Source organism: Pangasianodon hypophthalmus, chromosome 12, assembly GCF_027358585.1.
Source record: "Pangasianodon hypophthalmus isolate fPanHyp1 chromosome 12, fPanHyp1.pri, whole genome shotgun sequence".
NCBI classification, from domain to species: domain Eukaryota; kingdom Metazoa; phylum Chordata; class Actinopteri; order Siluriformes; family Pangasiidae; genus Pangasianodon; species Pangasianodon hypophthalmus.
In genome coordinates, this window is record NC_069721.1 from 6,564,293 (window position 1) to 6,575,247 (window position 10,955).

Here is a 10,955-nt window from a genome sequence, read left to right on the forward strand (position 1 = left end):
GCAACAGCTAAGATCAATCATTCTCAGGAAATGTGATCCAAGGCTGGATGCTGGCACTGAGCACCCATACACGCAGATTATACCTGAAAATAAGAGGTATTTCTAGCACAACCAGTGCAAAACCAGAAATGTGCATTGTGATTAATGACTCTTACATCTGAAATCATTTTATTTTACTGAAGCCAAAATTCACTGACAAAGACGAATAGCCTTTTGGATCAGGTCACTCCAACAATCACTGAGAATAAGCACAAGTGGAACTCGACACTGTGTATAAACACAGTATATACCCTGCACCCTAATAATGTTAGTAGTGTTTGTCTGGCTGCTATTCTTCTGAAAGCAAGGCTACTCATTTTTCCCAAAGATACCATGTTAATGAATCCAAATGTATATGCTTCAGCATTTATCACACTTTTGATTTTGACAGAGCCACCTCCATGTTTCAAAGAAATCATTAAAGCTTTTACTAGCTCTTCTTCTGACATACTAGTATTTTTATTAATAAATAAAAATAAATATTTCAAAAATGATTTATTATTTATTAATATGGAATCTTCTTTCTATAAGACAGTATTATATTTTTTGGACTCTCCTACACAGCCATTCTAAAAAAAAAAAAAAATTCTCCTTTGCACAAACCATTTATTATAAGACGTTTTCTCACAGTTGTAGCTTAGACCGTGGTGCCAGATTACACTGCCAGATGCTGAGCAAGCATTTGTCTGAATTTTCTTAAGGAAATTACCTTTAAAGGTGCAGACAGCTTCTTGTGTTTTCCACTGCTCTGTCTGCCCACAATCTGCCCAGTTTATTCAAATTTTGAACCCTCATTTCCTGCAGGTTCGGTTTAGTGGGCTTTTGTGTATGATAATATACTACAGATACTAAACTATGATGGTATGTCTATAAATGTGTCAGTACTACCTCAGCCGTTTTCAAAGCACCCTGGCAGTTGTAGGCTTGTGGGAATTAAACCTGTGTTCTAGCAATTTCACACACACAAAGTGAAAATCCTTTTTGGATATAGGTTTTGTGTGTAAGTGGGATCATATGAAGCTAGATCCACTTGTTTCACTCAGTGTACTTCATCACAAGACAGACAACTGTAAATTAAAGTTGTACATGATACCTAAGATTAATCCTTAATTCATCCTAAATGGATTTTTCTGTTTTGTGCTAGCCTGTCCTGTCGTTCATTACAGCACTCATGCGACTGAGCAAAAGAAAGTTGCAGTTCAGTTCATTTAATGAAAATAAATAAATGATGATTTTATAGACCATTGTTTTATAATGTAATTCCCTTACAGGAAAAAATTACAAGAATTTACAGATGAAAACATCACAATGTGTCTTTTAAACACTACATGTGACGTTTTGCACATTATAGTGCATGTATTATTATTTGAAACGTGATTTTTCTCCAAGTTTATTTTATTTTCACATTAATTTGTCACGTGCAGTGCGTGTGCTTTGATTTTCACGTGTGATTTTCTTTCACATGATGCATTTACATTTCACATACAGGATGAATATAGTTTAATTTCTCAGATGTGATTTTCTCACATCATACATTTATTATCACATGTGAAAATAAAAGTGTGCAATATAAGTGAAAAATTAACATGTGAAAATAAATGAATTATTTTTTTAAAAATCACATCTGAAATTAAAGGTACAGTCATTAATTGTGAAAAATGTGTTGAACATTTTGACATCATGTCGTGTGTTTACTTGAATTCACAGAATGTGCAGTTTCGGGGCGTAACTTGTGAAATGAATGTGATTTTTACAGTATTTGTGTGTTCTCTAAAATGATTTCTGAAGTCACATTATAGAATTCTGTAGAAAGTGTTCAGCAATTTGTATTACATGAAATCATTTGGGTCATGGATTAAGTTAGGCTTAGTTAAAGGATAATGTGTCAGGCTTGATGCAAAACACAAATGCAGAGAATATTAAGCCAAATAAAGTCCAATAAGCTCCAATTTTATGTTATTTTAACCTGAATTATAGAGTTACTCTTCAGCAAGTCTTGTGAGTAGACATGGTGTAGAAATAGGAGATATTTTTTAGCAGAGTGCTCAGTGAACTGAAAGTCCTGAGTAAAAAGGGGAAGTGAAGTAGATGTTGTGTCGCGAGTTTAATCTGTGTTTAATTGAGTGTTTTTTGAGTGTTTTTTTGTCTGGACTTCATCCAGAATTTTCTTCGGCAACAATTTTGTTTAATCACATGGCATGGCGACACAGTGTTTGGCAGCCTTTCATCAGTCCTTTTATTCAAAACAAATATTAATGGAGTCTGAATAAAAACCGAAAAGCACCGATGACTAATAATATCAACAAGCAATTGACAACAAAACCTGTTCAAGGATAAAGTCACAAGCCCTTTAAACACACGACCGTATTTACACTTTAATAAAAGAATTCTCACATGGAGGTCAAACACAAACGCTCAGAAAACGGGAAACCTGCCGACGCGACTTTGTATCGATATGCAGTATTACACGATATGACACATGTCGTATAATCACTATACCGGTAGAATGTCGGTAGCAAACACACGAGTCACATCATATGAGGTCTGGGTAAAGTGTCCTGGGATGAGGGGTACCACTGGCCGAAACTGTTCATGTAGCCGCCGGGATGCGTGTGCGCGCTTTTGCCAGCCATCGGCGCGTCCCAGAGAGCTGGCAGCACAGGAGAGCAGGGCGACTGCGCATGCGCACGGGCGGCCTGCAGATCTCCTTCAGGTCCGGTGGGGCCATGCTTCATGATCTTCTTATATTTGGAGCGCTTATTCTGAAACCATATTTTAACCTTTAAAAAAAAAGGAGGAAGAGGTAGAGTGTTAATAGGATGAATAGAATGAATTTTTTTTTTTTTTAAAAGGAGATTTTTATTAGGATCATTAGGAGAAGATTTATTAGGATTGTACAATACATGGGCACAAGGCCATAACTAGCTGTGATGACACCGAGGTCCGTGTCGCTCCTGAAGGTTTTTGGTGTTTTTATACGGGGTTTTATCAGGTAACCACAAGGCGACAAAAAAACTGCCTCTCGTTTGTTTTAATTAAGATGTAGAGACTGGAAAAGTTTACACGCACACTTTCTTATTACTTTCTTATATACTGTCACATCTTTTTTCATCTTTTTTCCCTTAGAATATAATGTTCATTCTGCACAAGTGTGTTCAACGAAAACAGTCCGTTTTTTTAAAACAAACAAACAAACAAACAAACAAACAAAAAACAATATAAATAGACTATAATATACAAAAATAATAAACATTTCCATAGTTCTAAAGTTTACAATAACTAGATAAAATAGACTATTATTACTGGTAAGATCACTATTGCTGTTTAAAATAAAAAGCAGTTTACTGTGACAATTTTTAAGTGATGTGGCAATTTTTAATTTTTAATTAAAATTTTTATGCAAGGAAAAATAAGGACAGTAATCTGTAAAGAATAGTGATATGATATATATTTTTAAGGACAATACTCTGTAAGGAATAGTGATATGATATATATTTTTTGAGGCTGATAAAAAGCTATTTCAAAAAGTACACACATACATGGCACATTCTCACACAGGACCTCATCCTCTTACATGTGCTCCTTCTTCTCTAGCCGACTTGCATAATGTTCTTCAGCAACATGAGATATGAAATATGAAATCAATTCATGTCAGTCTACGAAATATGAAAGAGATATTACAACATAGCTGTAAGATGTTGTGAAATTGTCTATTTTCGGAGGCTGAAATCAACAGTTAACTTTGCAAAATGTTTATTTGAATAAAATTAAACTGGAGTCTGAGTCATTTGTGGGAGAATAAAATTAGAAACAGAATTAAAAATAATGATGTACACATTCAGGAATGTGACATATTAACTATGGCACATTCCAGCAAAAAAAAAAAAAAAAAAAAAGCATTCTGGTTACAGGCCTGTATGTAATTGTCATCAGAAAATTGCAATTTAAATTTTAACCATCAAGTCAAAGCAGTTTATGAAAAATGGGATGACAGTCTCCAGTTTCAAGCCTGCTAATTAAATCATAAATAGTTGTAAGGCAGATTTAGCCAGTCTCAGTGGAGATGGACTCAGCGACATTTCACTCTCATTGAGTTTGATTTTTTTCTTTTTCTTTTTTATGAGAGCCGCGGCGCACGTGTCTAACAATAACGCTTGGTCTACAATTGTTAACGAAATGATTCCCAGAAACCCGAAGGCATAGTAAACATGCAGGCCAGATCTAACGCATGGCTGTTTTTCCACTGATTCACAGCCAGGGAATAATTTTGGTATGAATTTAATGTGGAGTAGAAAATTGTTCTGCCACCCTCGAGTCAGAGCAAGGAGATTTTAATATTCAGCTCAGTATTTTATTTAGATGCATTTAAAGACGTTATGCACTACTTTATAAAATCATTTTCAATTTTCCTCCCATAAAATGCTGAATAAGCCTTTGAGACTCCAATTGCGCGCGCGCGCGCAGTGTGTGTGCGCGCGTGTTTGTGCGTTCGTGTGTGTGTGTGTGTGTGGGTGTGTGTGTGTGGGTGTCTCCCCACAACAGTTGGCCGTTCAAAAAGTAAAACTTTTGTAGCTTTTATACAAAAACCCACTAATGGTTCCTGAAGTTAAGGTTTTGGTTAAATTTAAATGTAGACATTGCATTAATTAGCATAATTAATTAATAATTATGTCAATGGAAGGTCCTCACAAGGACAGTAAGACAGACGTGTGTGTGTGTGTGTGTGTGTGTGTGTGTGTGTGTGCTGGCAAGGCATTTGTTGTCTTTGACCTCAATTGGAAATTGACACCTTGGAAAAATGGGGAGCCACCAGTCACCTCCCACCAAACATTTTCCATAACCTCAGACAGACAAAATTCATGCTCCGGCTTTCAAACTGTTATTGGTTTGGCCACTTCAAGCTTTAATAAAGACATATAAAAAAGATGTGCGTTTTATTCCTAAAGACTGGTTTGCCAAACATCTTTTATAGTGAGGTGATTGATTCCAGACCTAAGTTATATATGTGAAAGGGACGTAGGAGATCCAAAACATGTGCCGCGTGTGGCACTTGTTTATATGCCTTCAATCATGTTTACAGAAAGAAAAAAAAATGGCCAAAGTGCCTGTTACGCTCTGGGTCAAGGATTTAACTTGAAGAGGAATATCAGTCAAATTTACTGACATCCACAGAGAGTTAGAAATGAGTTGCGCTGATACAGTCAATGCCTTTGCACAAAATATCTGATCACAAGTGTTTCCCTTCTTGAACAGATGGCAGGCAGAGTGATGTGAGGTCTAATCAAGACAACAGAACAGGTGTGAAACAGACTACACACTTCCCACAGCAAAGAATGATGAAAAATGGTGTTAGTGCATGTGATGGAGCGAGGGAGAATAAAAACGAGGAGAATGAGTAGAATTTAATTAAAACGTTAGTAGGGTAGAAGCAAAAAAAAAAAAAAAAAAAAAAAGCATCAATGTGAGTGAGAGTGACTTGATGTATAGCTTGAATGAGTGAGGGTGTGTTAAACCTGCACTAACAAGAACTTGCTAAACAAATTGTTTTGCATCAGTCAAGAATAAATCAGCAATATATCAGCACTTGTATGAGTAGGGATGCTTGAGCTGCTTCCACTGATTAGCCTGTCACAAGAAAGGATATCCAAATGAAAATTAAGAATGATGTTATAGGTCAAGCATCAAAAAAAAAATACATTATATGGCCAAAGGTATGTGGACACCACGCCATACTTGAAGTATGTGACCATCACACCCATATGTGGTTCTTCCACAAACTGTTGCCATAAAGAATTTTACAATTATTACAATTTACCATCACTGGAGCTAAGAGGCCCAAACATGATAATGCCTCTGTGCACAGATCAAGCTCCATGAAGACATGGTTTTGCCAAGGCTGGTGTGGAAGAACTCGAGTGTCCTGCCCAGAGACCTGACCTCAACCCCACTGAACACCTTTGCGATGAACTGGAGCACTGACTGCACCCCAGGCCTCCTCGCCCAACATCGGTACCTGACATCACTAATGCTCTTGTGGCAGACTGAGCACAAATCCCCACAGCCACACTAAAAAAAATCTAGTGGAAACCCTTCCCAGAAGAGTGGAGGCAATTATAACAGCAAAGTGGGATTAAATCTGGAATGAGATATTCAGCAAGCACAAGTGGGTGTGATGGTCAGGTGTCTGCAAACTTTTAGCCATATAGTGTAGACAGACAGACACATAGTGTACATTAATGAAATGTACTCCAGCCCTTTTTATATTATACTCTCTGCCATGAAAGACTTGTTAAAGCCATTTAGTGCCCCTCGTAAGTCCATGGATAAGGGGCTCTTAACTCTGAGGCTTAACCAATCAAGAGCAAAGTCCTTCGGCTCACTACTTAAGCACTGAGGAAACAGCAGCGCTCACTCAAAAGATTTAGTCCGTAATGAAGCATGCAGGAGACAATCTCCAATGAGAGAATAATACTCCACTTTAAGACAGGCCTGTGGTTTCCACATAAAATCCTGCATCACGACCACAATCACTTACCTCATTTTGTTTCATATTTTTGGGTATGTATAAAAACCTAAACCCTAACCCTGATTTATGTCTCAGATAGCACTCAGCCTTATTGACTCAGTGCAAAGTAACTGAAAATGACTGCAATTAGAAATCTAACATATTTGCGTTAAATGCCGTATTGCTCCCATAAAATGCACTTCATTTCTTTAAAAAAACATTTTACGTCAAAAACAAGACAATATTTGGAGAACCTAAAGCTTAATTATACCTCAGAAATCATTGTAGATTTGTCTATTGGTGGTTAATGCCCTCTCATAGCACAGGTCACTATAAGGTATTGCATAAAAGTAAAGCATAGTTTTAGTGTAAAGGCACATTATTAAAAAAAAAATGTAGTGCAGATTTAACTAAGTTTAATTAAGTATTTTTAGAAGTTTTTTGGGGGTCCACACAAAATTGTTGGTGCAGAAAACCATTACTAGAGTGAAGGCTTGGTGTCTGACATGATGTCATGTTGTCATGTTTGCTCTCAGCTTGGCTTTGACTGCCAGGTCTTGGCATGTGAACAAACGACAGATATGAATAGATGCTAAATAGATTTGCCAAATTTAGAAATCCCAATTCCATAATAAATAAATAAGTAAGCAAGTAAATAAATAAGCAAGTAAATAAACGTGTCTTGCTATGCATTCAAATAAATTAACATTCCAGTCCATATGAAATAAACAAGGGCTTTTATATAATGCAGGACTTAAATGCTCACGCGCAGTGCAATTTTTGTCATGGAAAAAAACAACAACAACAAAACAAATGTTCTTAAAATTATACAGAAAACTAACAGCTGATATTGATTTTTTATCAAAAAAGATATAAAGAATTTGTTTATTATTTTTAATAATAATAATAATAATAATTATTATTATTATTATTATTATTATTATTATTGTTGTTGTTGTTGGTATTCCTTGCATATGTCTTTCTTAATATTTCAGATAATTACATTTTTGCTGATAATTACATTGCTGTCAAGCGTCAGAATAAATCTTAGGCCCCAAACCTAACTCGCACAATGGGAAAAGACAGAACTGGCAAATGTCGGAAATTTAGTGACAGTTTTAGACCTTCACCACATCAAACCCTGCCGTCGAGTTTTGTTGCACCTGACCTGCATTAACCTCTATTGTTTCCAAGCGTCAGGATCATTTCCTAAACTCCAAGCCCCCGTGTTTGATTGCACACTTCCACTCCTCACTCTTATAACGTACTATGCACTTCATTCATACGTCTAGATTTCCATGTAGTTACTGGATAATAATATTAAGAAATGTTTAGAAATCAGGAATGGAATGGAGCACAAGAAGTCAAAAGCGCCGATTCAAAGCAACAATAACGCGACAAAAACTAAACTGCAGATTCCTCAGTGTTGAAGTCACTGCAGGACAGGTGCTTATTTAAAACCGCTTCATTTCATACACAAGTGTCCTAAGAAAAGCTGTGACCTTTAGTCGAACCCCGACCTCACCTTTTCTTCACTTCTTTTTCTTTCTTTCTTTCTTTCTTTCTTTCTTTTCTTTTCTTTTCTTTTCTTTCTTTTTAAATTCGAGCACCATGAGAAGCTGCAGTGTTGGTGGCTCAAGCCCAGACTGGTGTGTCTTGTGTCTGTATGTTAGTTTGGCCCTCGTACCTGCGTCTGTGTGAGGCCCAGTTTGGCTGCCAGGTCCGCTCTCTCCGGCAGCGCGAGGTACTGGGTCTGCTGGAAGCGCTGATGCAGCGCGGCGAGCTGCAGGCTCGAGTAGATGGTGCGCGGTTTGCGCATCTTCTTCCCTTTACCACTCACACGGATCTCTCCGTTCTCAATCACTGGCTGCTTCTCGTGATCTTTATTTAAAATAAAAAAAAAACAACAGCAGCAACAACAAAGGACTTGTGTTAAAATAATATATAGTGCATAACAGACAAATAATATAGTAAATAACAGACCCGCCATAAAGTATGGCCTTCCTAAATATAATCTTCCATGTTGATATTATAAACTCATTAATACTTCAACATTACCCTTATAGTAGGTTATAAAACCTTTATAAATGTCTACTTTTAAAGGGTAACTATTACTTCCATACGTTAAACCCAACACAGCTTACCACATGCAGTAAAACCTCACATATACTTACCATAACGTTTACTACGTTAGCTGAAAGAACTGCTTATAGGCTGATTACTAGTAACACTGCAGTCTGAGTGGCACATCACTGGCCTTTTCCTTTACCTTTCCTTTAACAGTTAAATGGCTGAAAGTCTAAACGACCCGAGTGCATTTTATTTCACAGATTATGACTCTCTCTAACACCGACAGTGACCGAGTTCTTCTACTAAACAGTATTTATAGTGTTATTACTCTAGTCTCAATAATCCCACACACTCAGTTGTATTAAAGTGTTCAGTACAGGCCTTCCGATTACAAGGGCTTGTGAGTATCAGTAGGTTAAAAAAATAAAAATAAATAAATAAATTAATTAATAAATAAAATAAGAGAAGGATTTATAAGCAAATCACTTTCCTTCATTTAGGTTTCTATAACTAAGCAAACTGTATACAGCGAACAGAGGATAACATTTACACTAATTTATGAGTGTAACTACGTGGAAAACACGACAACTATATAATGATAATAATAATAATAATAATAATAATAATAATAATAATAATAATAATAATAATAATAATAACAATAATGTTAACACCACCCCACCACCACTAATAATAATAATAATAATAATAATAATAATAATAATAGTCAACACCACTCCACCACCACCACCACTAATAATAATAATAATAATAATAATAATAATAATAATAATAATAATAATAATAATAATAATATCGCTTACAAGTAAATGAATTATTGTAATAAACAAAGTTCACTAATAAACTCAGTATTAATTGGTGCATTAGCGGGTGACAGTGATGATAATCACCCCATAACCTCAGCACGGGAAAGTGTGGCCAATAAAATGAATTAAAGACACCATGAGCACTCAGTTAAAATATGCTGGCTTATTAATATCAGACCGAATTGCTGTATGGAGATACTGTAAGGAACCAAACAATATTCATTTTTAACACAAACTCCAGGCGTTGAAATGAAATGATAGCAAAACTCTGATTTGATTCATCTCACTGGGCCTCTAAACGCACACTGCATCAGATTACTGAAACTGATCAGACACTATCACATACAGGCCTAGGTCTCAGATTATAAGTTTAAATATATAACACTGAAAATGCCACTGAAATGGCTGAATGCATCAGGGTGCTGAAGGGAACCAAACGCCACCATCATCTGTATTAAAAACCTCTCTGAATGGCTAAATACACACTACATCAGCAGATCAGCTCCTTTCTCGACACTTAGCTCCTAGCTCTGGATCGCAGCAGAAGTGGTGGTTAGAGGCTGATGCCTGCTTTTTCCTTTCAGAGTGACTGTATTCCCGGTTCAGAGCGCACTCACCGGTCTCGTCATTCCTCGCGTGGCTCAGTGGGTTTCTGTAGCTGCCCTGCTGGTAGGGTAAGTAAGTAGGAGCGGGTGCAGGAGCGTTGAGCGGCGCGGGGTAGCCGTAACCGAGCGGCCCGCCGTAGTGGCACGCGCCGGAGGGAAAGGGACTCTCGTGCTGCGGGTGTCCTCCCGAGTGCAGCCCGTGCGCGGGGTAAACGTTAGTCGCGAGTCCCGAAAAGTGCTGCTGGCTGGCGGGGATCCCGTGGCCGAGCTCTAAAAACGCCGATTTGGACGTATCCGCAGAACCTAAGCCGTCAGGCGCGAAGCTCATAGACATCATTGGAAGCAGAGGCCATAAAAGTGACGGACAGCGTCAAAGTTTGTTGGCCGGTTAGTGCGCGAGCGCGAAACCTTAAATCTAATCCATTGGAATGACAGCTTGGCAAACGAGGAACCGCGTATTTCCAAAAAAAAAAAAAAAAAAAAAGTGGAGGAAATATATTTCCGGATGTATCGAATCGAAACGAAACGAAGAGGTAAAAATGAGTGTTCTTTCTTAAATCGTGACAAAACCGCCCAGCATATGAACACACGCAGTTCCGGAGTGTGTCCGTGTCAGTGCGCTGCGGGAACGCGCGAGCTGATTGGCTTCCAGAGCGCGCTATGTCACGCGACCCGAGGGAGAAGCTAATTAAGTTGATTAAGTGTGTTATGGAAAGGTGGCACACGCTGATATCGGCGCTCACTCGACCTGATAAATCAACAGCACACACACTGAAAGAAATTAAATCATTAAGAAATATATTAAGAAAAATTCAGCGCATTTTATTCGGATGGATTTTTACAGGAAGATAATATTCTAATCTATAAAATCATTAAAATATTTAGAAATTAATATATTTATACATTTAA

At 37.3% G+C, this 10,955-nt stretch overlaps 1 protein-coding gene across 1 annotated transcript; it reads right to left on the bottom strand.

Annotated features, from left to right (window-relative positions):
- Positions 1-596: 596 nt before the first annotated feature.
- dlx4b (distal-less homeobox 4b) lies at positions 597-10,727 on the bottom strand. Its single transcript, XM_026914793.3, has 3 exons — positions 10,059-10,727; positions 8,232-8,425; positions 597-2,819 (listed from the first exon to the last, which is right to left on the bottom strand). The coding sequence occupies exons 1-3, from the start codon at positions 10,381-10,383 to the stop codon at positions 2,568-2,570; spliced, it is 771 nt and encodes a 256-aa protein (XP_026770594.1). The 5' UTR covers positions 10,384-10,727; the 3' UTR covers positions 597-2,567.
- Positions 10,728-10,955: the final 228 nt, after the last annotated feature.

Coding starts and splice junctions, on each gene's coding strand:
- dlx4b (XM_026914793.3), bottom strand. CDS start 10,383: ATGATGTCTATGAGCTTCGCGCCTGACGGCTTAGGTTCTGCGGATACG. Junction 8,426..10,058: donor CGCGAGGAATGACGAGACCG/GTGAGTGCGCTC, acceptor TTTTAAATAAAG/ATCACGAGAAGCAGCCAGTG. Junction 2,820..8,231: donor TGGGCCTCACACAGACGCAG/GTACGAGGGCCA, acceptor TTTTTTTTAAAG/GTTAAAATATGGTTTCAGAA.